Genomic DNA, 26,947 nt, shown 5'->3' with positions numbered 1-26,947 from the left:
GGTGTTAAATTACTCATGTTTATTTATAACAGACCTTCAGCCAGTACAGTACAAAACTTACAGTAGTATATCTCCGTTACACAAATATTTACTTACAATATATTACATATACAAAATGCTTTGCAGTAAGTCTCAAAAGCTAGTTTAACTCCCCTTGAGAAAGGAGAAAAACTCTAAAAAAAAGGGGGCGGGGGAAGGGGGAACCAGAGGAAAAGGAGGAGGTAAAGGGCTAAGGTCCAAGGAGACACCAAGCATAGGCTACAAATGAAACTCTGGGAGAGAGAGAAGAGAGGTGGTATTGCACTTGCTTCTGTGTTTTATTTTTTTTCTTTTTGTTCTTCATAACTTCTGATTAAAAATATATATTATATATATATTATGTACACAAGGAAAGAAGCTGCCGGAAGTATTACAAAATCCCATCTGCAGCTTGGACACTGACACGAAAAAACAAAGGTCTGGAAAAGTGTCTATTTAGAAATTTTTTTGTGTGGTGTTGATTTTAAATATCAATATAAAAGGAAAACACCTCTTTTCTCCATGTGGGTTTCAATGTATTTTTTTTTCTTTTTCTTTACTTTTTTTTTTTTTTTTTTTTTTTATGCAAAAGGCTGCTGGGAGAGAACATGAGGATGTTTGAGGTTCCAGAGCTGGAAGGCTCTGGAAAGTAGGATTTTGTACCTAAGACCCTGGTTAAAGTGCAGTGATGGTCTGGAGAGAGACAGAGTGCCCTTCTCTCCCCTCCTTAGCACCTGGTCTTGCCCTTCCAGTCTCTGCTCTCATGGGCTCAGAGTATGGCCTCAGAGCATAGTCTTTCATGTTCCAGGAGGTTACAGGTGCCAAAACTGACTGGGGGAGGGGATAGGGCACCCTAAGGCTCTGATACCCCAGAAGGGACTAGTCCTTATGAGGTGTCACCAAATACACAGCAGCAGAAGAGGTGGTGAGGGCAGGTCTAACAGGATGGGGCTCAAAAACCAGGACAGTTGAGGGGAACCCCAGATATTAATCGCAGCTCTGCTGCCATTCTGAAACAAGAAGCCAGTTCCCTGGGGTGTTCTCAAGAAGACTCTCCCCTTCTCCAGAGACCACTCTCCTCCCAGATGACTCCCCGATCCTCTGCCCTTGGCAGCATCTGTTTATTGCTACATTGTCAAGGAGGAACAGTCAACCCATGGTGCCCCTCCTTGACAATCTGGTTCTCTTGGGGAGACCACATAGTGGGGGAGAAAAGGAGGAAGAAGAGAAGTTTTTTAGGGTCTCCCTTCCCATAATAGGGTAAGGTAGACAGACTCTCTTAGAGCCCTTAAGAGCCCCAATCCCAGGGTCTGTTCCTTAGCCAACCTTTTACCATCCCCCTAAATTATCCCTGATAGGGAGTGAGAAAAGTAGGAGGCAAAAGAGCCAATAAGGAAAGGACATGTGGAAAGAAAGATGGAAGGGAAGAGAAAAGGGGAGGGGGAGAGAGAGGGAGAGAGAGAGAGAGAGAGAGAGAGAGAAGGACCAAGTGTTACAACTTGTGAGGTGTTGTGTTTGGTTTTTACTTTTTTTATCTTTAAATATAGAAAAACAGGCTTTGGTTTGAATCTCAAGGAAGCAGAGAATGGGATGGCTGTGGCCTTGGGCAGGGAACTCTTGTAGAAAGAGACCTCCATTTGCAGTGGAGCTGTATCTCCTCCTGCCCCCTTCTCACTAACTAGGTTACCCAAATAGCCAGGGGTCTCTGCAGTAGCCAGGAGAGTGCCCCCTCCTGCCCTACATCTGGGAGCTGAGTGTAGAGGGGGCAGTAAAGGATGACCCCCCAGTTCCGTTGTGCCCATCCCATTCTTGCTGGGACAAGAGTGGAATGGGGAGAGGGGCACATGCCCTTGCTCATCCTGGGATAATTTTTGGTTATACAGAAAATTAGGAGAGAGAAAAGAGACAGCCTTTTCTCCCTGCCACTGATCCTAAGAACAGGGCCCAGGAGCCCGGGAATGAGAGGGTGAATCCTGCTAGGGGGAGAAGAAGAAGGCAGCGTGACGCGGGGGGCTGAGGGTACCCCCTTGTTATCAGGCAGCAACTCACCAGTTTCTCATAGGACAGGGACCACAGAAGTCCCTGAGAGCCCAGGAAGGTCACTAGAGTGAAGAAGTTTGAGAGGTGGGAGAGAAAGAGAAGAATTTTGACCCATTCCCTTCCCTGGTTCCCATTTAGGCACCTGTGGCTCCAAACGTGTCAGAGACAGAGGACTGCTGACCTAGCCTTGGCCCCTGAGAATATAAAATTGGGGCACTCCAAGGAGAGCAAAACCACCACGGAGTAGACGGGCAGTTCGAGGAGAGAAGAGAGAGATATCACATCCTAGAGGCAGATCCTGAATGTGGGCTTTGGGGAACTCGTATTCCTAGGGGGATGTCAAGAGGACCCTCAGTCCCATGGTGCCTGGGGAGAATGTCTTCGGCCTCTCCTACTTCCAAATGAGGGATTTCTTCATTCGATCAGAAGTAGTGCAAGCTGCCTAAAGTGAGAGGGCACAAGAGGTATGGAGTACCAGGTTGAAGGGTCCCAGAGAGGAGATATAATGTCACAGAGCTAAGGCAGGGCCAGAGGGAGCTATCACCGTCGAAACTGAAGAATCAGATGATGTAAAAGATGAGGACTTAAGTCAAGAAGCTCAGGGTCTCTTAGCACTAAGAGGAGCTTCCTACCCCTGGGGCTGTTGGAGAAAGCTGGAGCAAAGAGAAAAATGAGGCCTAAAGCAGAAGGGGACTGTGGACAGGAAGGTGGGGTGTGGTAAGTGACCGATATAAGTTAAAAAAAAAAAAGCAAAAGAAAACAAATTATATTAATAAATAACTCAGTGAGTATGGTGGGATGAGAGGAGAAGAGAAAAAGGAGAAACATAAGCAAAAGACCTGTTTCATCACAATGCTTAGATCAGTCGGGGAAGAGGAGGCGCACAGGTGAGGAGGGGTCAGGGTCAGGTGTGAAGTCAGGTAGCCAGTAGCGGGGCTACACAACCCAACTCCTTGGGACGTGTTGGGGACAGGGCTAGACTCCTGTAGGTAGGGCAGTGGAGTGGTGGACCGAGGGGGGACGCTTGGTCGCTAGCCCACCTTGTGCTCCCCCCGGACAATGTGGGAAGAGAATTCGTACCGGTCCTGGCTGTGGTAACCACAGATGTTGCACTCGAAAGGGTCTCTGAAGCCATGGCAGCCCATGTGGATAGTGAACATGACATGGTCCAGGAAGAGAATGCGGCAGTGCTCACACTTGAAGGCCTTCACCGGCTCACCGCTCTCGCCCACCACCCGAAGCACTTCCTTGGAGGGGCCTGGGGTGCCCCGCAGTAACCCCTCCTGTGGCTTGGGGTCCTCTTTGGCGTAGGCAGGACTGGGCCGGCCCACCACAATGGTGGGAGGAGGCTGGGATGGGGGACCCTGAGGGAGGGATACCACTGCCCCAACCCGATCTTCGTGGTTGCTCTCTGTATCTGTGGAGTCCTGGCAGCCATTGCTGGGGGACGCCCCGGGGTCAGTCAGGGGGCCTCGGGCCCGGTAGAGGAGGGGACCTCCATCAGCCAGATCCTCGGGTCCCTCACCTGCTTCTCGGGACCCTGGAAGCTCCAGTCGACCAGGGAGGGGCTGCATCTGAGTGTAGACAGAGCTGATGACGGGCGTGAGTTCTGAGATGCAGTTGGTAGGTGGAAGGCGGAGGGGACGCAGATGTTCTGCCCCCACAAAGGCCAGAGAACCTCCAAAGCCAGGCTCCAGGCCGTGGTGTGCCACCAACTCCACATCCTTCTCATAGCCACCCGAGTTCACATCATAGGGGAGGTCCGAGAGGCTGAAGCGCATCTGCTTTTCGCCTGTGGAGAGAAGGGTCTCAGCAGGGCTGGCTTTGGACAATTCCTAAGCTCCCCCAGGATTACTTCTTCATTTTCTTTCTCCTGGGGATGGCTGTAACATTATTCACCACCCCTCATTTACTTCCCTCAAGGTCAGGTCCTCTGTGGGGCTACTCCCTGACTCTGGGCTATAATCTTAGGGAAGGACTCAGTCCCAGCCCACTGGTCTTGAATACTTCCTTCGTTGCTCTCTATAAAGCTCCAGGTCCTTAGAGAGCTAATGACCAGGGCCAGGTTGGGGGACTCCATACACACCTCCTCTCTCTGACTCTAAGGGTCCTTCACTCAGCCCCCGTAGACTGAAGTCCTTACTATTTTCAAAAATTGGAAGAGCCTGAGCCCCTGACCCCCTCCTCTTACAACCAACCACCTGGAGAGACCTCAACTCTGACCCTTCCTCCACCCCCACGATGCGCTCCCTCTTCACTCCCCTCCTGTTCTGGGGATAGATTCTGAGCACCAAAGACCACCAGACCGCTTTCTTTCCCCCAAGCAAATCTCCAGACCCAGCTGATCTAAGGGCTACCAGTGCTCAGATTTAGATGAGCTGTGGCTTAAAGCTGATGTCTCCTCTCCAACTGGACTCTTACCTACAAACTTCTGGGGAGTGGAACGCTTGCGTTTGGTGAGGCTGTTGGCCAGACGATCAATGAAAGTTGGCCTCTCAGAGGATGAGTGCAGCATGGAGTCCGGCACCATCTCCAGGTCCCGTATCTCATCACCTAGTGGGAGGGAGGTGGGAACAGGTAGGAGCAGCTGAGTAGGGGTAGCAGGGGCCCAGCTGCCTTTGCCTGGAGAAAACCAGCAGGTCAGTAGCTAAGTAAGGTCAAATCCCATGCCTGGGAAATGGGGCCCTGCTTACTTCACCCCATCTAGACCTCACCACAGCACATTTCTGATAATTTGGGGACAACTAAATACATGTGGCCCTTGATTGTATACTTCCTTGTACTCTCTCTCTCTCCCATTAGACTGAGGACATAGATCAAATCCTCCCCCTCCTCTGGATCTCCCTGCAGTACCCACCACAGGGTTCTGCACCAACTGGGGTGCTCGGCACATTTACTGGGGTAACTGTCCCTGTTCCACAGACCCCATCCCTTTGTGGGGGTAGGTGCTGGGATTACCCTTGTCCTGCACTCCCTCCGGCCTTGCCCTCAACTCCCCGATGGTCCTACCTGCAGGCTCACCTGACTGGCCAGCCAGAGCTTGGGCTTCAGTGCTGAGACTCTGTAGGTAGTTGTGGCACCGCTCCTTGTGCTCCTCCAGGGTGCTCTGCTGTTTATAGCTCCGGCCGCAGTAGTTACACTTGTAGGGCTTGCCCACCGTGGGAGAGGAGACTGTGTAGGAGAGAGAAGAGGAAGCACTGGAGTTACTTCTCCCTGTGCCCTGGCTCTGCAAAACCGCCCAGGAGCAAACGTGCACGGGCGTTGCTCAGTCGAGTTCTTCTGCTTGTCTTCCTTTCCCCAACTTCAGCTGCAAACACAGACAGACGACCAAACCTTGGAGAGGAGGGACAACGGGCAGCTATGGGAGGAGAGAGGGGACCCAGGGCACATAGCTTTGGACTGTTGGTGGGCCTCAAGATGGCCAAATTGTTGTTCAAAGGAAGGGAGGACCCAGGGACTTTGTAGGGGGTCATCCCTGGCAGGCAGGCTGGCCCCACCCCAAGATCTCAGAGTCTGGGGCCCAGACTGTGGTTTAACCTTTCCATGTGGCAGGCGGGTATAAGTGCTGTTTATCAGACAAGGGGATTTTTTGCTTACGAACTATCTGTTTCAGTTTGGGGGAAATTGGTGGGCTGGAGTGACAGAAACAAGAGCCCTTAGATCTGCCAATGTGGGGAGGGGCAGTTTTCACTGACCTTTACTTGTACTCTTACCTCCATCCCTGGCCTGGTTTTACTACTCATTTTTCTTTCTCTCTACACTGAGATACCAAAAGAGCCCTAGAAAAACCATCACTGATAGAGAAATTCTGAGAAGAGAAAAAAAAAAAAGAACAGAACAAGCGGAAAGTAAAGGCGAAGAATAAAAGGAAGAGAACACCAACTTTGGGGGTCTTTTTTTAAAAAATAAAGAACAGGTTATGAAGATTTTGTTTCCACTGAAGAGAAAAAGGTTGGAAAAACTGAGATCGACAGTTCCTTTAAAAACAACTTGAGGGCTTCCCTGGTGGCGCAGTGGTTGAGAGTCCGCCTGCCGATGCAGGGGACACGGGTTCATGCCCTGGTCCGGGAAGATCCCACATGCCGCGGAGCGGCTGAGCCCGTGAGCCATGGCCGCTGAGCCTGCGCATCCAGAGCCTGTGCTCCGCAGTGGGAGAGGCCACAGCGGTGAGAGGCCCGCGTACCGCAAAAAAAAAAAAAAAAAAACAAAAAACTTGAGAGATGATATTTGTGAAAGTATCTTTCTACTATTGAGCAGGGACTCAGGAGAAGGTTGTGCAGGGACTCAGGAGAAGGTATCTCCAGGAGGCTGGTAATTACTACCCACCCCCCAACGCCTAAACTGGGCCTAGTCTCAATCGATCTACTGCCGTTTTGCTCTGGCACTGTAAATACGAGTGGTTGGGGGATGAGAAGAATGCCGTGGTCCTCATCCACCCAAGACTCTTGGGGAAATGATCTAACATCTAGGGGAGAAACTCCTTTTTTCCTATAGTATGGGCTGTGATAGAAAACATCTCACAGAGATGTGAGATGGGATCCAACAGTATATGTGTCTGCTTCCGTCCCTAATAATCTCCTACAGAGCAGCATCCAATATCCACCCAGCTGGCCCTGCTGTTTTGGTAGGAATTCTAGGGGGCCAAGCCATCCTTGTCCCAAACCAGCAGGGGGAGCCACCCTTTTCCTCAGAAAAGGAGCACAACTCCCTGGCACCTGCCGTTAACGGGATTCCAGCGAGGCTGCAGAAGAGCTCTGTGATAATAACATCTACCTTGGAATTGTTACGAGGATCACATGAGTGAGGAGACACATGTGAAATGCTTTGGAGATTATAAAGCATGAATCAATAATGATCCTTCTCCCTGGTTCTCCACATACATAGAGATAAAGAGGTCCCAGCTCCAAAGTGAGAGAATCTAGAACAAGGTAGGTGGCTGGGAGAAGTAGAGGGTGGTGAGGTGATTGCTCTGTCCCTTTAAATCCTGGCCTAGGAGAGCTTAAGAAAAGAGAAAAACAGCAAGGAAGGTTTCCAAGGACAGACCCTACTAATTATTTCCCCTCTGCCCTTCTTCCTTCCTTTTCCCAGTCTTGAGCTCCCTCCTTCCTGCCAGCTCAGCTCCTGGCCTCTTCCCAAGTCCAAGCCAAAGCTTAAAAGTTAGCAAAATGCTTCAAAAGTGCTATCTGTCCAGCTGATTCAGAAAGACGTCGACTCAACCCGCCTTGGCTGGAGCTAGGAAACCTGGTTAGTCCAGTTCCCTGGCACTGTTCCAAACACTGACCTCCAGGCACCCTCTGGATTTGCTGTTGCCTCTGGGAAGGTGACAACCTCTTGGGATGGGAAACAGAAATGGGATACTCTTTTCCTAGGCTTCCTTTCTTCCAGTTTGGGAGGCCCATGAAAATTTTCAGGAACCAGCAGGAAGTCAAGGGGAGGACAGACAGAGCGGGGAGATGCAGATGGTGACAGGTGTGGGGCCTGGGGCACACGGGAGTAGAAGGAGGGGTTTCCCTGGTGCTCAGCAGTGGGGGGTGACGGGGCCCAGAGGGTTCTGGCATCAGCGTGAACTTTAAAAACCAAGTCGGGGGACTTCCCTGGTGGTCCAGCGGTTAAGACTCTGCGCTCCCAACACAGGGGGCCTGGGTTCAATCCCTGGTCAGGGAACTTGATCCCGCATGCCGCAACTAAGAGTCTGCATGCCACAACTAAAGATCCTGCATGCAGCAGTGAAGATCTCGAGTGCTGCAACTAAGACCTGGTGCAGCCAAATAAATAAATAAATAAATAAATAAATAAAAACCAAGTCAGGGAGGGTGACTGTTGAGAGCCAACAACGTCACCCAGGCTCCTTCTTGCTCCCTATTACAGAGAATGGCAGATGTAAAATACCCCAACAAAAAGCCCCAAATCCCCCATGGGGCCTGCTGCCCTGCTCTGTGAGTGCTCTGCCCTCCTCAGTGGCAGACACTGTAACTCCCCCAATACAAGAAAAGTGGCTGAGCTCTATTTGCTGGGTGTCCCGGTCAGGCCACCTACCCGAGTGTGTGCGGAGGTGGCCAGTGAGCGCATCACGCCGGCGGCAGGCGTAGTTGCAGAAGGGACACTTGAAGGGCTTCTCCCCAGAGTGCAGCTTGATGTGGCGCAGCAGGTTGCCCTTCTGGGTGAAGGAGGCACCGCACTGGTTGCAGTGGAAGGGCCTTTCTCCTGCGAGTGGAAGACACAGCCCAGACGACCAGGCATGAGGAACTGTGAAGGTTAAACCTAGTCCCTCACCCTCTGCTTCACCCCGCCCGGGGGAAGGAAGGTGCTCAGAACACATTTCTGAGAGGCAGGGCTGTGCCACACACACAAATTCTGCTTTATAAGGACCCCTTGGGAACAGTCTCACCCTGAGATGTGGACAAGAGGTGTGTGGCAGGGGGAAGGGCACCAGCCCTGGAACTCTGGGCCAAAGACTGTTGTTAAGAACTGAGCCCCGCAGGACCCACTCTGCCCCAGAAGTCTGAAGCCCAAAGCCCAAGAAAGCTGGGAAGAGGCTTCTGTGTTCCTTTTTTTAAAAAAATCATGAGACAGGGGCTTCCCTGGTGGTGCAGTGGTTGAGAGTCCGCCTGCTGATGCAGGGGACACGGGTTTGTGCCCCAGTCCAGGAAGATCCCACATGCCACGGAGCGGCTAGGCCCGTGAGCCATGGCCGCTGAGCCTGCGCGTCCAGAGCCTGTGCTCCGCAACGGGAGAGGCCACAACAGTGAGAGGCCCGCGTACCGCAAAAAAAAAAAAAAAATCATGAGACAGGGACTTCCCCGGTGGTCCAGTTGTTAAGACTCAGCACTTCAACTGCAGGGAGCAAAGGTTCGATCCCTGGTTGGGGAACTAAGATCCCACATGCCTCGCAGCACGGCAAAAAAAAAAAAAAAAAATCATGAGACAGAAGGGCCCAAACAATACCCTGTTGGACTATAGGACCCTTCTTGAGGCTACCACACCTTCCCCTCCATCACCTCCTGAGACAAATACCAGCTTTTCTTTGTAACAACAGCTGAGGAAAGTGCCAGGAAGTACAGGTGTTGAGGGAGTCCAAATTTCATCACCAGACCTTTTTTCATCAGCTAGAAATGGTGCTGGGAGAGACCCTTCCCTTCCTGAGGCTACCCCACTGCGGCATGACCTTGCAGCACAGCCTCTGCCTCGGGGCACCTGCTGTACTCACCCGTGTGGCTACGCTTGTGCACCATGAGCACGTTGGGTCCGATGCAGACCATGCCACAGACGTCACATTTGAGCTTGCCATTGGGCAGCCGGATGCCACCGGGGGAGTGAGGCTCTGGCCCGCTTCCATCACAGTAGCCCAGGGGCTCCGACAACGAGTCTTCCACGATCACACTGTCGTCCTTTTCCAGGAGCCGCTCATCCGGCCCGAGCAGTCTGCTCGACTCCTCATCGCTGTACATCTCCACCTTGATGGAGTTGGCTGGAGGGTGGGAGGGTGTTTAGGATAGAGACAGGCAAAGGGGGGAACCTGCTCGTGGGCCAGAAAGGCCCTCCTAAAGTCAGAAAGGCTGTGTCCAAGCCCTGAGACATTAAGGCTTTAAAAGAAGCCAATCCGGAACTTCCCCGGTGGTGCAGTGGTTAAGAATCCACCTGCCAGTGCAGGGGACACGGATTCGAGCCCTGGTCCGGGAATATCCCACATGCCGCGGAGCAACTAAGCCCGTGCGCCACAACTACTGAGCCTGTGCTCTAGAGCCCAGGAGCCACAACTACTGAGCCCGCGTGCCTAGAGCCAATGCTCTGCAACAAGAGAAGCCACCACTATGAGAAGCCCCCGCATCGCAATGAAGAGTCGCCCCCGCTCGCCGCAAATAGAGAAAGCCCGAGTGCAGCAATGAAGACCCAACACAGCCAAAAATAAATAAATAAAATAAAATAAAATAAAATTAGCCAATTCGGGACTTCCCTGGTGGTGCAGTGGTTAAGAATCCGCCTGCCAGTGCAGGGGACACGGATTCGAGCCCTAGTCTGGGAAGATCCCACATGCCGCAGAGCAACTAAGCCTGTGCGCCACAACTACTGAGCCTGCGCTCTGGAGGCTGTGAGCCACAACCACTGAAGCCCTTGTGCCTAGAGCCCATGCTTCACAACAAGAGAAGCCACCGCAGTGAGAAGCCTGCACACTGCAGTGAAGAGTGGCCCCTGCTTACCACAACTAGAGAAAGCCCGCGTGCAGCAACAAAGACCTAACGCAGCCAAAAATAAATAAATTAATTAATTAATTAAAAAAAGAAAGAAAGAAAGAAGCCAATCCCCTAAGTATCCTGGGTGGTGATATGGGGTCCTGCTGGGACCTGAAACAACCTTTCCTCCTATTCCAACCACCAGGAAAATAGTTTTCAAGAGAAAAAAAGTTGGGGTACATGGGGTGTCTTCAGTTACTGGGGAGAGGAGGAGGCTAAGGGGAGCTTTCTTCTCCACTCTCTTGTCATTAGGAAAGATGTCTGGCTTGGCCCTGGGCAGGAAGCCAGCAAGTAACAGTGGCGGGAAAATGGTCCTAGAAAGACCAAGACGGTGGGCTAAAGAAAGAGCAAAGCTGGAAGACAGAAATGGTTCACACTATCCTCCCACCCCATAGGACCAAACACCTCTACTCTCCTCCGTAAAAATCTGGAGAGGGGGATGGAGAAGGGAGGAGCCATTGAGGAGAGAGCTTTGGCTCTAGCTCTGACCTACATTCCTGGCTATTCCAACCATTTAGAGAATGTCACAGATCCAGGGCCAGCTGAGGAGGGGCAGTCATGGGGACCCTGTCTGGCAGGAGACTGCGGGGTGGTGATGGGGGGATCCTTCTCATCTCTTATTTCCTAACTCCAGCTCACGACCATTTCTATCTACTCATTTCTCCAGCTCCAGAATTCCTCTTTGGAGCCTTTACCTTAATCCCACCCGTGCCTCTTTTAATTCCACCCTAGTCACTAGGCAGTGACCATTCACTCTCCTCTCAGAAGTCAGGGAAACCCCAGACTGAGCTCCTGAGTCCTGTTAGAGACTCTGAGCCGGAAACCAGAGGAGGGCAGCGATGGGGAAATGGCTGCCATGGAAGGCGAACTGAGGGCACGTAACGCCAGGGAGGGCAGGAGGCTGCACTTACCACTGAGTGAGCGGCTGGGAGAAGAGTGCTGGCTGTTGGGGCTGCTCACTGAGGGCCCCACTGGGGCCCCGAGGAATTCCTTCTCCAGAGATGAGTCCCCGCTACCTTGGAGGAGAGAACAAGAGGGGAGGTGAAGTTGCAGCGCGAGCCATTTACTGTCCATTGCCTAATCTCTTCAAAGTTCAGTTAAGTTTCACAAACATTGATCTCGTAGCCATGTACAAGGCAGTGTTGTATGCCTGGCACCATACCTTGTGCCCTCGCCAGCCTGGGTGCCCGGTGCTGACTTCCACGAGCTCAGTGGCTGCGCCTTGCCCACCCTACCTTCATCTAGGCCTGAGGGGAAGAGCATCATTGCCTGACGTCCACAGGAAGCAGGGCTGGGGCTGGGCGGGCCGGGATGGAGAGGAAAATGGGGCCTCAGGAGGGAGGTGGTTCAGGACAGACGTTCTTCCCTACTGTTCCTCTCCGGAGCCCCTGACACCAGGTTCGGGATCTGCAGGAAGGGCAGCTGAAATTGTCCCTGAATCTAATGATAATGATAGGAATCATAATAATAGTAGCTAACATTTTAATTAAAATATTTTTCTTTTATTTTATGGCCACACCGCACAGCATGTGGGATCTTGATTCCCTGACCAGGGAGTGAACCCACGCCCCCTGCATTGGAAGCGCGGAGTCTTAACCACAGAACCGCCAGGGAATTCACAATAGCAGCTAACATTAATTGAGTGCTTACTACATGCCAGAAATTGTTCTATGCACTTTAAATGAATCATCTCATTTAATCTTCACAACAACTCTGTGAAGTAGGTGCCAATATTTTCTTAATTTTACAGATGAGGAAACTGGAGCACAAAAAAGGCTATGTTACTTGTCTAAGGTCAAGTAGTGGTGGAACCCCAATCTGATCACAAACAGTAAGTGCCCATGCCTTAACCAACACCTGTACAGCTAATTGGGAGTCACTGTTTCAGTAGGGAAGAGCTGGGCCCATTCGACTTTCTAAAATCAGCAAAAATGTGGCTACTCTAGAAAGCCTCCCTCTGCTATGATTCCAATCACATATTTACTACTTGATGTTCCCTTGACAGTGAAATAATCAGTTTATTCTCAATATATTCATTTTAACTGGTTCACAAATTGCTTTGTAGAAATGCTTTTTAAGAGTGTCATATATGTTTTTAAAAATCAGATAACACACCTGAAGATACGAATCATATCTTTAAAAAAAATCCCTCCTCCCCACAATCTTCTGCACAAATATACAGGTGAAATAAAACACATGTAGCATGTAGATAAACACACACAGACACGGACACATACCATATATGTAGATACACATAAAGAGAACATACCTATTGGGAGAAACATAGTCATAGCCTTCAACATTAGCTGCTAACATGAACATGCATAGATGTGTGCACACAGGCCTAAATATGGAAGACGGACAGAGAGAGAGAGAGAGAGAGAGACAAACCCTAAAATTCATCCCTAAAGTCCACCTATTAGTATTTTACCCAATTTCCCAGCTATGCACATACTTACTTTCACAAAATAAAGATTCCATTATAAAATGGTTGGAGTCTTGGGCCTGAGGCAAGAAATCCGGAACACACCCTCCTGAGGGATCCCTCTCCAGCTTTGGTCAGTGGGAAGAAAACAACCACTCAGGACTTTGGGACCATTTCCCATTCATATCCTCTACTAAAAGTCCCATTTCCCCCACTCTATCCCATCAAAGCCTGAGGAAATTTGTTCACTACCTATCGAAGAAGCCTTATGGCTTGAAACTGAGGTTCCCCAGCTGGGGCTCTTTGGATGAGCCATGGTTATCTAAAAAAAGTTGCCCCATATCAGGACCACACACATATCGTGAAGTGAGCATCTCAGAGTTGTGGGTTGAGACTTGTAGACTCAGACCCAGTTTTAAAATATGTCCTTTCAACTAAGAGTAGTGTTTGCTAAGGTTAGAAGGGCTGAAAGGTTATCTTCTCATTCCTTTTCAAATGTTAGTGCTGACTTGTCCTAAATCACTGGATGTTAGTAATGGGGGAAGAACAGGGCTCTGGGCCCTGGCGCTGAGTCCTTGACCCTAAAAGGATGAGTGAGCTTGCTGGAAATCCATTGCTGGTCCCAGCCTACCAGGCTGAGGCTGCCTCTTGGGGCCTGGGGCTTGATATATGGGGAAAATATCCTTAAAGGGAGATCTAGGGACACTAAGGGAAAAACACCCTTTGTGGCTCTCCTTCTTAAGGCCTGGGAACAGGAGGAAGAGCAGTTACCTCCAGAGTCACACCAGTAGTTCAACGGGCTCTTTGATGCCGTTGCCTTCCCTAGGATAAAGGTAAGAGGCAAAACAGGCTCAAGTCTACTTTTATGGGGCTAATACATAAAATAAATCCATTTCAGGGGTCAGGAAGCCTTTTGGGGCTCCAGGGATTTTGAGTTTTAGCTGGAAGGTGAAGAGAACTAGAGTCAGATTTAGGAAGTTCAGCAGTTCCTCTCTCAGCCCCAGAAACCCCAGTGAGGGAATTTCAAATGCCTGGGACTCCCAAGAAATCCCAGACTGTCAAAGCCAAGAATTAGGGCTGCTCTCAGGTCTCAGAGAAATTTTCTTGGTCAAAGTCATCACAGATTGGCTGAACCCCCCGAGGGCAAAGCCAAATCATGAGGTTCACATCAGAGGAACCAGGAGGTGGGCAAAGGGCATAAAAGCAGGAGGAAGAGAAAGGAACCAGAGCAACATCCCACCAGCTAAATGTGTTTCCCATGTTGAGGGGGTGCAGCCCTCCACTCCTGCTGCCCTTCCTCCATCCCTTCAAAGAGTGGCCACCTAGGGAAGAGCCGTGAGGTCCGAGAGCCTCCACACTTCTCTGCAAGGGACCTCATCCTAACCGCCTTCCTCTTCTTGACCATGGGTTCCAGGGGGCAGGATGCTAGACTGCTAGCAGGGAAGAGTGGGGTCAGGAGCAAAGAAAGACGCCCATCCCCAGCTCTATTGTGGGGAGGAGGCTGAAGCCCCTCGGATCTCAGTTCCAGGCTGAGGCATCTGCTGCCAGGGCTTCTCTTTCCCTCGATTCTTTCTATTGCCCATTCCCACCCCAGCCCGTCTCGGCATTGGCATTTCACCCCAGGCAGCTCTACATCTGTCCCCAAGGCCTAATCAAGATGTCACCACAAGCTCCCACTGTCCAAGTCGCAGCCTTCGCTTAGCAACACCAAACACCATTTCCCATCCTCCGCAAGTGTAAGGAGGAACGCCCCCTCCCCTGCTACACACACAGCCCCCGTCCTCTCCCTCTCCTCAGGCTTGGGAGCTGTCACTGAATTGGCTCCCTAGCCCCAGCGCCCCCCTTCCCCCCTCCACTAGACACCTTCTGCCTGAACTTACATTATCCTTCCCTTGCCGGTGAGACCCTGGGGTGCGAACGCGGCCGCCGCCTTGGAAACGGCGAGGGAGTGCGGGTGGTGTGTGCATGTCTGCGTCTCGGTGGCAGGCAGGGGTGAGCCCAGCCACTCACCTTCCAGGAAGCGTGGATTCCTGGAAGTGAGGGGAACCGCCGTCATTTCGCAGGCAGCGGCAGCGGCACGGTGAGCAGGGGCCCACGGCTGCAGCCAGCAAGAGCTCAGCCCAGGGTGTGTGTGTGAGCGTGTGTGTGTGTGTGTGTGTGTGTGTGTGAGAGAGAGAGAGAGAGAGAGAGAGAGAGAGAAGGAGGGAGAGAGAGAGAGGGAGGGAGAGAGAGGGAGAGAGAGAGAGAGGGAGGGAGAGAGAGAGAGGGAGAGAGGGAGAGAGGGAGAGAGGGAGAGAGGGAGAGGGGAGAGGGGAGAGGGGAGAGGGGGAGAGGGGGAGGGGGGAGAGAGAGAGGGGGAGAGAGAGAGAGAGAGAGAGAGAGAGAGAGAGAGAGAGAGAGAGGGAGAGAGAGGGAGAGAGAGAAGCAGCACAGCTTGGATGTGCCTGGGGAGGGGGCTGGAGAGAATGTGTATGTGGTGACGGGGGCTAGGCTACAGCATCCCTTTCTCAAGCCAGTGAAGGGCTGGGGTTGGGGAGTCCACAGGGAGGGAGGCAGATGCCGTTGCCCTCGTGCCCAGCAGACAAAGAGGAACTGCACAACAAATGCCTGAGAGAGACAAGAGTGTGTGCAAGAGACAGAGAGATGGATGGGCCCACAGGGTTGGGGGAGAAAGGGGGGGCCCCCAGGGAAGGCCCAATCCTCTGCCAGCTGGGGAAGCCAAGGCCTCAGAGGTCATGGGGCCCAGGACAGCGGGCAGCTTCAAGGCTCTCAGATCGGCAGAGAGCCCCTCCCCCACAGAACTCAGGCTCTCGTATCCCTCCTTTCCTTCCTCCTCCAGGAGGGAGGTCGCTCTCCAGATCTGGGGACTGACAGCCTCCCCCTTCCCAGCAGCCAGAGGGCCCTGCACAGTCTGATCTCAGGCTCGTGTTGCTCTGTGGCCCTGAGCCCTTTCAGATTCCAGGCAAAGTACTGGTATAGTCTCCCCACCTCCCCTCCCCTCCTGTGCCCCTGGGGCCCCAGCAGCCGACAGCCCTGGCTGAATCCGCCCTCTATCAAGACAAGGCCTCTGCTCCCTTCCCTTCCAGAGGAGCTGCTCACTGACGTGCTGACCTACTTTGGAAGACTAGATTTTCTGATTCCAAGAATTTGGGGGTGGGAGGGGCCGTGAAACTTTGGGCTGTCTACCCCTGGATCCCTTTCTGCCAAGGTTCCCTTAAACATTTCAGTCCCAGAAAACTTGGGACAAGCACTGCTCAGTCAGTTAATTGCACGAGCTGCGTTTGAGCAACTCAGTTTCCCTTGAAAGATAGGGAATGGGGGTGGGGAGAGCACCTGTGTAGTAAATTAATGGATTCCTCCTTTCTTCCCTCTCTTCCCCAGGAGGGAATGATCTGCACCTTTACAAAGAGATAGGGGAAGAAAAGGTGGATTTTCTGAAATAGGTTCTGTGCGGTGGGAAAACTTCTTCGAAGAACAGGAGAGATACCCCCTTCATCAACTGGCCAGGCAAGTGAAGGCCCCCAGGTGTGGAGGCGGAAGAGCTGTGATGACCGTGAGGGGGCCGCCGCATACTTTAGGAGGGATGTGCACTGCAGCCTTTCCCACTGCTTCCACATCAGTCCGGGAGAGAAGGGTCAGCGACGGGCACTCAGGCACCCCTCCCGTGAACTGTCTCAGCCACGCCCAGTCCTGCAGGGGCTGCTTTTCAGTGCTAATGTTAACCCTGCCTTGATTTTCCCCTGTCCCTCTCTAAGGTACAATAGCTGCTGACATCTAGAATTCTCAAAACACAGATGAGGGGTTTCTGGCCTCCACTTTCATTCAAAAACCATCCTGTGCAGAGGACTCTTCTTATCTAGGAAGGGCCACCCTGCTGAAAGCAGGGAAAAGCTTGGTTTCATAGCACAGTGAAGCCAACACCCTCAGAAGTTTTCCTCTAATATCCAACATTCTCCAGAGATAGGGCTGAAAAGAGCTCCATGGGATTTCCCCAGCCGGCTTCCTAGCTTCTCATTTGCCTGCCTTAGGGCAAGAACTTCTCCATCTGAGTGTTCTCCAGCACCAGTGCAGGGTCCTGAGAACAGGTGTTCCTCAATAGTGGTTTTCTGAATAGGCTTAACTGAGCAGGAGGTAGGAGGACTGGCTGGCTCCTCAGAAAGGCCATGACTTTAGTTCCAATAAAGTCTCTTTCAACTAAATCAGTCCACTTGATCCCTGTTACTCTGTCCAGCATGTAACAGGTATCAAATGCCTGTACCCATTCCAACGCCTTCCCTCCTTAAATGAGAAAGGGGTCAGAGTCAACTTCTTACCTTGACATTATGCAGGTGTTGTCAATGACTCTCATATGTGTGTCTGACCCATCTTGCTATCTCCCTTAGCGCATGCCCATAATTCCTCCATTGGTCCCACTTTAAGGTAAAAAAATAAACTATAGGTCATTTCTACAATGGTGCCTGGATTACTGACGGGGATACGCATCACCTCAAAACCCAATTCTGGCTCCCTTACCTCTTACAATCATTTCCTGCCCTAACATTCTAATGGTCCAAAAAATGATTCCTTCCATCGTAGAGACAAACTCTGTCTTAGGCCCTTTCCCACACCCTCAGAGAGAGCGCCAGATGAAGTTCCTCATTTCTTTTCATCTTGTGAACCTCTAAGAGGATCCTGATTACTTTCATATCCCTAAAAGCCACCCATACTACAAGCAGTGATCTCTTCTGCCTCAGTAAGAGTATTTGGCAGGTAAAAAAGCTACGACGTTACGATCACGGAAAGGATTGGGGGAGAATTGGGCTCTCTACCTCTCCTTCAAAGGTGTAAGCTCTTGGCCCACTGGTTGAATTCAGACCATAGATAAATTTGGCTTCTTGCCCCATGGAACATTTTTTAAAATATGGAGTTATTATTTTTAAATGGAGACATTTCATATAAAATCCTGATTTCTGATTTCTTTTGAAAAGCTAGAAGTTTTGGCCATACTGGATACACATTCCCACATGGCAATGCCTGTTGGACCCGGCAGAGCTGCTGCTCCTTGAGGTAGGACATGTGCTCTCCAGTCCATGACAGTCCCCATCATTCTCTTCTGCTCATTATCCAAAGCCAGTTCACTCTTTTACATACACACCTGGCCCCTGCAGACCTTTGAGGTTTGAAACCTGGCTCTGCTCTCCCTGGCTGGGACAGGATGTTGTGTTGTGTTTAGCTGGTGACCTCAGAGCATAGAAGAAGGAATCTTATCTTCCTTCTGTCTCTTTATTTCAAATCAGTCCTCTCTCTAATAGTCTCTACTCATATTCCTCTCCTATTTCCTTCTCCTACTCCTATCCTCCAAGATGTCTGGAAAGAGAATCACTTTATAGGGAATGTAAAATGACCAAAATAAATGCACACTACCAAGAGTGAGTGACAGCTCTGTGACCAGGGCACTCAGAGGTCCTGTGCTAGGCTGAAGGCTCTCCACTCTTCTCCACAGGAGAGCATCTGCTCCCAGCCCCTTACAAACAGAATGCACAAGAGGGCATACCAGACATATAGGAGCGGCCATTGCTGTCTTCTATGTCCATCTTAGAGAGATTCTGCTGGAAGAGAAAACAGCTACTATTAGAAGCCAGATCTGGAAAGGGAGTAGGTTTCTCTCTAACATTCTGGAGTTAGCAAGAACCCTAAAGGATCACTTAAGTGTGCTCTGACCCTATCCTAAAGAAGCAAAACCTCATACTTTGTCCTGGAGAGAAAGACGATGTACCCTGACTTACAAACCCCAGGATCTCCTCCAACCTCCAACTTCTGCAGGCTTCCCCAGTCTCTCAGGTGGAAACACTGTCTTATTCTACACCGGTCCCTGATCGTGTTGTTTGGAGAGTAGACCCTCTCCCTGTAAGCGGAGCTGATGGTGTAGGAAAGGAGACAGTTTACAGCTCAGCTCTCATGAGGCAAAGAAACAACCCCACAGAGGCTCTAAACCTTGTTAAGGATGGGGTAGCAATAGGAGGAAGAAGCTAGATTCAGTCATTCAAGGGATACTTTTTTGGGTGGAAGGAGGGAGGGGGACAGGAAAGTAGAAGATAGAGGAGAGCAGCCCACCTCAAGTTCAGAGAGGAATCCCCTACTGAAGGTATAATAGTCAAATTAAACCTTTACCTGTTTTCCCCCTTCTTGTCAATTACTTTGCTATGTTTATTTTTTTAAAAGGGGAGTTGGGGTGGGAACCTGAATTTAAAATGCAGGTTAGTCTATTTGAGGGAAGGCAAACAGTAATTGGCAGTAGAGTATTAAACAATCAAAACTGAGGATAATTAAAAGTGATAATTTGTTGCAATGAATTATCTCAGGAGCCTGTGGGAGGAGAAAAAAAATTCTATTTGGTAGAAATTTACATACATCCAAAATTGCTTTCACCAGTCATCTTATGAAAAATAAATACCCCAGGGGCAGATTTGGGGGAGCTAGAGTGGGGCGAGGGAACAGCCTGAGCTGCCACCCGGATTCTTGGTCTCTTTGAAGGATCTCACTGAGGCAGATGGATGGAAATCTGGTTTGCTGGTAATACTATATTGATAGAGCTGGGGATGGGAGCTCTGGAGGGCACACAGGGGAAAAGTGTCTATCACCCTGTCTCCCTCTCACCACACTCCAAGTCATTCTTGTCTAGTGCTGAGAGACATCATACTCTAAAAAGTCTCATAAGAAAGCCTGACACACGGGCTCTCCTTCACTTCGCAAAGCAGCTCTCCCTAGATTTCATTAGAGAGATTTCTAGTCTCACCTAGGACTCCTGGGTGTGGAAGGAATAATTCTCCAAGTTTATTTTCAACTCCTCTTTTCTTGACATCCTCCCCGGGATGGACTGAGCTTTGGGACCAGACTGCTAGACCAAGCCACAGTAAGAAGCAGTTCCTTGAAGGTTCCCTTAGGGGCAATGATGAGAAGAGCCCAAGTCCACAGTGGTTAGTGAACTCATACCCTCTGGAACTAGCCATAGAACTTGCGGTGGTCAGAGATGGAAATATGAGGGAACGCGGTCTGGTACTCATGGGGCCCCTTTCATTTCTTAATCATTAGCTCCATAATTGCCCTTTGGGATTTTGCAGAGCTCAAGATGCCACACGTGACTTCCCACCCCCCCCCACCCCAATGCAGGAGAAGCAAGAGTGAGTAGGTTTTTCCCCATTTTCTGGAGAAACTGAGGTTCAGAGCAGCTAAGTGACTTGTCTCAGGGCTCATAGTGAGCCTGGAACAAGGAAAAGAACCCAAGTCTCCTGTCTCTCTGAGGTGTGCTTCCTTTCAAAAGCCAGGGTACTCAAGGCCTTCATGGATCTTCTTGCTTTTCCCTGGTTCTAACATCTTTTCCTTTGGTGTGATCCCCGTGGGAGTGGGGTCTGTTACTTAAAAAGTAAGAGCAGGGACTTCCCTGGTGGCACAGTGGTTAAGAATCCACTTGCCAATGCAGGGGACACGGGTTTGATCCCTGGTCTGGGAAGATCCCACATGCCGCGGAGCGACAAAGCCTGTGTGCCACAACTACTGAGCCTGTGCTCTAGAACCCGCGAGCCACAACTACTGAGCCCGTGTGCCCCAACTACTGAAGCCCGTGTGCCTAGAGCCCGTGCTCCACAACAAGAGAAGCCACCACGATGAGAAGCCCACACACCGCAACAAAGAGTAGCCCCCGGTCACTGCAACTAGAGAAAGCCTGCGCACAGCAACGAAGACCCAACGCAGCCAAAAATAAATAAATAAGTAAATTTATTTATTAAAAAAAAAAAAAAGTAAGAACAAATTGAGCAGGCTCTGTGGGGAGAAATATCCTAATGCGATTTTGTGTGTGTGTGTGTGCGCGCGCGCATGTGTGTGTATGAACGGGGAGCTAGACAAGCACTAGGTGAGCGGAAGAGTTGAAGCACAGCATTCAGCTATGCTGAATACTGGCTCAGGAAGTGCATCTCATTCTTGGACACCTGCCCAAATGGCCCCAAAACAATTTCCAGAAGGGTCTGAAGGAGTTGTTTTCTGAGTTGGACTTTGTTCCTAGAAGTAAACTGAGCTCTTCTGTTTCTTAATTTTTCTTAACAGGTGCTCCATGACACATCTTGGGCAAAATCAGTCTTTAGCTGTCTCCAACTGGTCTAAATGCCAAGTTGGTAGCTCTGGGAGTGAGACTGGACTGAGATTCTGCTGTTCCCGATCCTGGTATTCTGAGAGCCAGGAGCACATCAGGAGATGGACTTCACTGTTTGCTCAAGTCTTCAGGCAGCATATCCCTCTGCACCTTCCCACTCCCTGCCCCTCAAAGAACTTTCTCCCCTGCCTGGCCTGCCAGGAAGATCTTAGTGTCTCCTTAGAGGAACTGGGTCAAATTAGGCAGTGCCAACTGGAGACACACCACAGCGAGAGGAGGCATAGAGAGGGAGAAGTTAGTGACACAAGACAGGTTTGTTTCAAAGATCTCAAACGGAAACTGGCTTTAGAGCAACACAGACACCATTCAGTGATGGACGCAGGCACATATGTACTGTAAATTCAGTTCAGTGAGCTGAATACAAAGCAACTAGAAACAGCCAGCCTCCCAATTCAAAAGGAAGTATTTTTATGATGAGGGAGGAAAGGCTGGTCATTGTAACCTGAGACAAAGACTTTCTTCCCTGTTCTTTTGAATGCACCTGGCACCATAATAAGAATCCTCCATGGCCCTGGCTTTCTTCCATCAACATGATATCGCATTTAAACAGGAATGGGCAGGAATGGGTATCCCTTCCAGACAGAAGATTTCCCGCCACACTTCCTGAGAAGCAGCAGGTGAGACCAATCCAAGGTCTGACTTCCAAGGTCAGGCATCAGCTACCACCCTCATCTCCCCCTCTCCACAAAAATGTTCCCACAGCTCTAGCTATTGGTGAAAAAAATATCAGAAAGTCAAGTTTTCTCTATGTAGTGGCTCTGAAAGCCTGAAAGAATATGGACATCACAAGTAATTAAAGCTCTTCAAATCCTCTAAAGAATCCTGCTTGATCCAGTGAAACTCCAAAATTGGAATTTAAAACACACTCCATGTGGCTTAGTGGGTAGAAAGGTAGTGAGAAGGATGTTGTTGGGAAAGAGGGTGAAAGTGGAGAGAGGGGCAAGGATCCATGCCATCCTTTTGGTTGCAATAGGGAGGAGGGGAAATTTTTTTCTCTGGTCTCTCTTAGGATCTGGGATCTGAGGTGGAGCCCAGTGATTTAAAAAAAAATTTTTACTGGGGTATAGTTGATTTACAATGTTGTGTTAGTTTCAGGTGTACAGCAAAGTGAATCTGTTATACATATATCCACTCTTTTTTAGATTTTTTTCCCATATAGGCCATTACAGAGTATTCAGTAGAGTTCCCTGTGCTATACAGTAGGTCCTTATTAGTCATTTATTTTATATATAGTAGTGTGTATGTGTCAATCCCAATCTTCCAATTTATCCCTCCCCTCTCTTACCCCCCTCCCCCAGTAACGATAAGTTTATTTTCTACATCTGTAACTCTATTTCTGTTTTGTAGATAAGTCCATTTGTAGCTTTTTTTAGATTCCACATATAAGCAATATCATATGATATTTGCCCAGTGATTATGAACAAGACAGATCTTCCGACCTGCCTGGGATTGAGCAGTGCAGGTACTAGAAGTGGACCAAACCCAAGCATCATCCTCTCCTGTCTGTGCCTTCCTGAACTGAATGAAATCTCAGCCAAAAAAATGTTGGAATCACAAAGCTGGCTCTGCTCTCTATCAGGACTTTGAATAACTGGGGAGGGGGAAAGGGTAAAGGGTTGAGAGAAGAGGTGGAATTAGGTATTGTCTGCAACCTGACTACACGCCCCTTTCCAGGAACCAGACCTAGACATTGAGCGATTTGCAGCTCTGAAGTGATCTTTAGGGTCAACCTAGTGCCCTCTGAAGGAAACCCACCAACCTTTTCTCAGCTTATGTGTCTGTATTTACAGCAGAAGGATCTGATTCATTTTCACCAGGTTGTAGATAGTGACCTGTTTACTTATAACACAGATGAGGACAGCTCAGCTTTGTTATCCAAGTGCTTGGGGAGCAGTGTGGAGGGATGAATTCCCAGGTCACCCTAGGAATGGCCAGTCTCTAAAATAAGAAGGGGTAAGAGCTGGAAACACAACACCTGGGCAGTGGGAAAATATCACCTCATTGTCTCCTTTTAGATCTCAGTTGGATGCATCTTTTCTCTTGTTCTTTGTGCTTCCCTGGCCTCCCCACGTAGACTGCGGAAGAGAGAGAAGGCTAAGGTTTATGGGTGGGAGGAGAAACAATCTCACCCCTCCCATGTCTCATTTCAGGACTAAGGAAAGGGCCAAACTAAACAGTTTAAATCACCAGGTGTGATGCACATGAGATGATACTTTCTGGGGTTTTGGGGTATACCCTTGAGTACATAAGCCCTGTGTTTACAGAAAGGCTCCACAAGGTCACTGCTGTTCAGCTGTACCTTTTGGCAGGGGTGGGTAAAGTAGAGCAGGGCAGTTCAATCTGAGTTTTATAATAACAGGTTTTGAAGCCAAAGATGCCCAAAACAGGGTTTACTATCTCAAGTGAAGTTTGAAATGACATGGAAGTCTCAATTAACTATTCTGATTGGGGTAGGGTGGCAAAAAGGTGGAAGAGACAGAAACAATTGCCTTTGGTGGCAGTCCTGGCCAGAAGTCCCTAATGCATGGTGACCAAAAGAGCTCACTGTTGTTTGGGCCAGGAAGATGTTTTCAGGCTCCTCTGCTAACAACGAATCTTGCTCTGACAATCCAATTTAGTAAGCCTCTGTTCATTTGGAGGGCCTGGGGCAGGGGTGCTCCAGGACCTAGAGAATCTTGGAGCTAGAATGGAGTTGAGAGATGATCTCCAATCTTTTGGTTTTAACAGAAGAGTTAAACTAAGCCCAGAGTCACCTATCTGGTTAGCGATAGAAGTAGGACAAATAGAACCCAGGTTACCAGTCTGGGCTTCTTTCTACTACAGCACAAAATCAAATCTTGCCATAGCAAGGTCTGGGGCTCCTCTGCTTGCCTACTTTCTTGGGTGATGAAATGGACAGTTTTGGGGTCTCCATCTTAGTGCCTTAAGTCCTTGAACTACAAACACAGGTCTATGGATGGGAAAATAAATAATCCTCTCCCTCCCATGTCTGTTTTCAGAGATTATGGGCCTGAGGAAAAAGCCAACCTAGACTCTCACTAAATCTCTTTAATGTAGGAACAGGGCTCCTTGGCTCAAGGATTAGACCAGCATACGTATTCTAGCAGAGTCTGCAAGGTCAATGACCCTTGGGAGGGACCAGGCCATTCATATCAGCACTACCCTTTCTTAGATGCTTTCCTCTGAAAGACCTTGAACCTGTCTCTCTGTTTCCAATAGAGTCCCCAACTCTTCTGAGAAAAGGAGGCAAATGAAAGAGCCTGGAATTCAGAGCTTTCTCCAGCAGGGTCAAGAGACCAACAAAGGGAGTCCCTCTGCCTGTGGCATTGTCTATACCCACAGGGTTCCACACTCCTATTTGTTCCTACGGAGTGAAATGAGGCTAGAAATACCTGCCCTACAATAACTTTTTATTTTTCCTTGACTATTTTGTGTGTGTGTGTGTGTTGAGGGAAGAGAGATGGCCAGTCAGGGAGGAAATAATTTCTTTGTGGATGTTGGGTGGGGAAGGTAGGATAAAAGATGGGATAATGTTCCTCCCATGCTGGGAAGTACTAAGCATGTACTAAGAGGAAATAAGAAATAAACTTTCAGTTGCATTTTCCACTGGAAAAAAGTCAGAACTTATTTCTGAGCCAAGTCCTCCAAACCTACTGAGAGTAAGGGGATTGCCCAGAAGCTACAATTGAACTAACTAACTGCACTCAGTGGGCAAAAAAACATTATGTTTTGTGCTTGAGACATCAGCATCTATTGACTAGGACAAGATGTAATTCTGAAGCTGCCAAATTGAGGGCAGCTCCCACCATCCTCGGGCCCATCCCAGAAGCTCCACGGAGACCTCTTCTGCTTCCCAATGGTAAGGCTATTTTCTTCTTTAAAGACTTTATTTTTATCTCAGGAGCCACTCTTTTGACAGTTCTCATGACCCAGGGAGCAGTCTGGATTCTCTGAATTAGGCTGTAAGTGGGGAAGGCTGAAGTCCCCCGCACACCACAGAGCAAGATTCACTGACCTACTCTGGCAGACCCATGAGGAGATGAGGAATTCCTAGCTGGGCATTTCACATACCCCTACCAAATAAGATGCTACACCCAAAGGGTGTCTGATTTGGCCTTTTATCTGGTCTTGTCCTCAGAATCTGAGTTATCTAAAGTGGAAATATTCTAGGTAGTCAGACATCTGCTTTTATTGCTTCCTAAGGACATGGACATGTACCTTCACCCAGACAAAGTGAACAAGTAGCATTAACGGGAAACAGCCAGGCCTCAATAGTCTGCTGCTTGGCCATGATGTCGGAAGGCCTAGAGCTGACCTATGAGCAGGTCACAACCATACCATGCTCACCACTGATGCTTTGAGGGCTCGGACCGGGGAGGCTGGAGTGTACCTGGAGCTATAAGACATGTAAGTGGGGGTGGATAAATCACAACAGTAGACAGTTTTGCTTATAGAAGGGACTGAGGTGAAAGAAGGTGTGCAAACTTTGACACAATGTGGTTCGTAATACATCAAATCTTCCTAGAAGCAGAGTCAGTAAATTCATGACCTTGGAGGGGGAAACGGGGTACTATATTTCCTAAACATCTCATATCTAAAGGTCCATGTTCCCACTAAACATTGTCACCAGACAGGACCAGTCATAATTAAAAAAAAAAAAAAGGATAGAAATCAAACAGTGAGAATCTACAACTACAAGGGGGAAGACAATAACTGTGGATGGGGCTGTGCGAGGAGGTACAGGGAAGGCTGTTTTAGTTTAGACCTGCTTCCCAAGTCTGCTGTACCCTCTGGTGGTCTGCCCCAGGGCTTCCTCTGTGTTTCTTCCTTAGGGCTCCTACGCAATGAATCTCTTCTTTCCCAACCTTGCTTCTCAGGTTCCCTGGACTTTTCACCCTACATAGTACCCCAGACAGCACTTTTCGCTCCACCCTAAGTTTCTTCTCTACCACATGTTTCTCCCACTCTGCTCACTGCCTCCCAGTCTTCCCACTTAGGCCTATGTCTTTCTCTCTAACCTTCTTGACGGACACCTTGCCCCCACCCAACCCCGCGCCGCCTCTCGCTTCTTTGCCCAGGTACCCAGTCTAATTCTCCTTTCTCCGTCCTGTCCTTCTGTTCTACCCCAGCTGTCCTGTCCTTCTGTTCTACCCCAGCTGTACCCCACGAAGGAGCCTCGCGCACACCAGCTCCCGCCTGTCCTCGGTCCTCTGCCGTGACCCATCTCCCGCCCTTTTAGGACGCCTAGGTCCCTGCTACATCTCCCTCAATCCTGTGGCCTCGCGCCAAACCCTCCATGCCAGCTTCCTCCCTTGGGCCGCAACCCACCCAGCGACCCTCTTCCCGCCTGGCCCCCACCCACGTGTCCCCCTCCCTTCACACCCAAGCCCCTCAGGCCCCGCCCCCGGCGGCCGAGGCCCCGCCCCTCGCGCTTCGCCCAAACCCCGCCCCTCACTCACCTGAGGGAGCTCCGCGCGCGCGCAGGCTGGGTGGGAGAGGGAGAGGGTAAGGTATTGGGGGAAAAGGGGGCGGGGCGGCGGGGGTCCCCCACTCTGGCCCGGACGGCCCAGTGCGGGGGGAGTGGGGTCACTGAGCCGGCCGCAACCGGGCCGGAGGCGGGACCCGGGCGCTCAGGGGCGGCGGCGGCTCCATCTCCATCAGCTGCTTCACCTGAGGAGGGACGGGCCCCCCCCCATAAACCCCCCCAGCACGGCTGTCCCCCCTCCCCCGAACAACTTCCGGCCCCACTACCAGGCGACAGGCGGCGTGGCTGAACACCGAGCGCCCACAAGCCGGGGAGACAGGGGAGGAAGAGCTAGGGGAGAGTAGCCGAGCGCCGAAAGATTCAAGTCCTAAAGGCGCGGTCGCAGGCAAAGGGTAACTAAATGACTGCCCCTTCATCTGCATCTACGTTGCAAACAAGGCCACGGTTGGACGCCCTAGTTGCCTTGGCACATCTGCCCCTAGTGCCAAGTTTTGCCTTTGCCGCCCCTAAGACAATATTGATTTTGACCTCTTAGCATTCTTTGCCTTTCCTGCCAAATG

General features: G+C 50.2%; 1 protein-coding gene across 9 annotated transcripts; it reads right to left on the bottom strand.

Annotated features, from left to right (window-relative positions):
* On the bottom strand, positions 1-26,569 carry IKZF4 (IKAROS family zinc finger 4). Of its 9 annotated transcripts, none has more exons than XM_027106599.1 (9): positions 26,362-26,569; positions 22,900-22,977; positions 18,248-18,302; positions 11,201-11,305; positions 9,266-9,526; positions 8,095-8,262; positions 5,068-5,229; positions 4,480-4,611; positions 1-3,850 (listed from the first exon to the last, which is right to left on the bottom strand). In XM_027106599.1, the coding sequence occupies exons 3-9, from the start codon at positions 18,285-18,287 to the stop codon at positions 3,090-3,092; spliced, it is 1,629 nt and encodes a 542-aa protein (XP_026962400.1). In that variant the 5' UTR covers positions 18,288-18,302; positions 22,900-22,977; positions 26,362-26,569; the 3' UTR covers positions 1-3,089. The 9 variants fall into 9 exon arrangements, with proteins under 9 accessions (XP_026962400.1, XP_026962399.1, XP_026962403.1 ...); XM_027106598.1 differs by having other exon boundaries at positions 18,248-18,299; XM_027106602.1 differs by having other exon boundaries at positions 5,080-5,229; positions 18,248-18,299; positions 26,362-26,568.
* Between the last annotated feature and the right edge of the window lie 378 nt (positions 26,570-26,947).

This window comes from Aethalodelphis obliquidens, unplaced genomic scaffold (assembly GCF_003676395.1).
Source record: "Aethalodelphis obliquidens isolate GAN/ISIS:26980383/991018 unplaced genomic scaffold, ASM367639v1 scaffold8, whole genome shotgun sequence".
In the NCBI taxonomy this organism is placed as follows: Eukaryota; Metazoa; Chordata; class Mammalia; order Artiodactyla; family Delphinidae; genus Aethalodelphis; species Aethalodelphis obliquidens.
Note: the sequence above shows the minus strand (reverse complement) of the source record. Positions and strands in the feature narration are given on the sequence as shown.

Coding starts and splice junctions, on each gene's coding strand:
- IKZF4 (XM_027106604.1), bottom strand. CDS start 14,681: ATGCACACACCACCCGCACTCCCTCGCCGTTTCCAAGGCGGCGGCCGC. Junction 8,263..9,265: donor GCACAAGCGTAGCCACACGG/GTGAGTACAGCA, acceptor TTCCACTCGCAG/GAGAAAGGCCCTTCCACTGC. Junction 3,851..4,479: donor CACTCCCCAGAAGTTTGTAG/GTAAGAGTCCAG, acceptor TTCTCTCCACAG/GCGAAAAGCAGATGCGCTTC.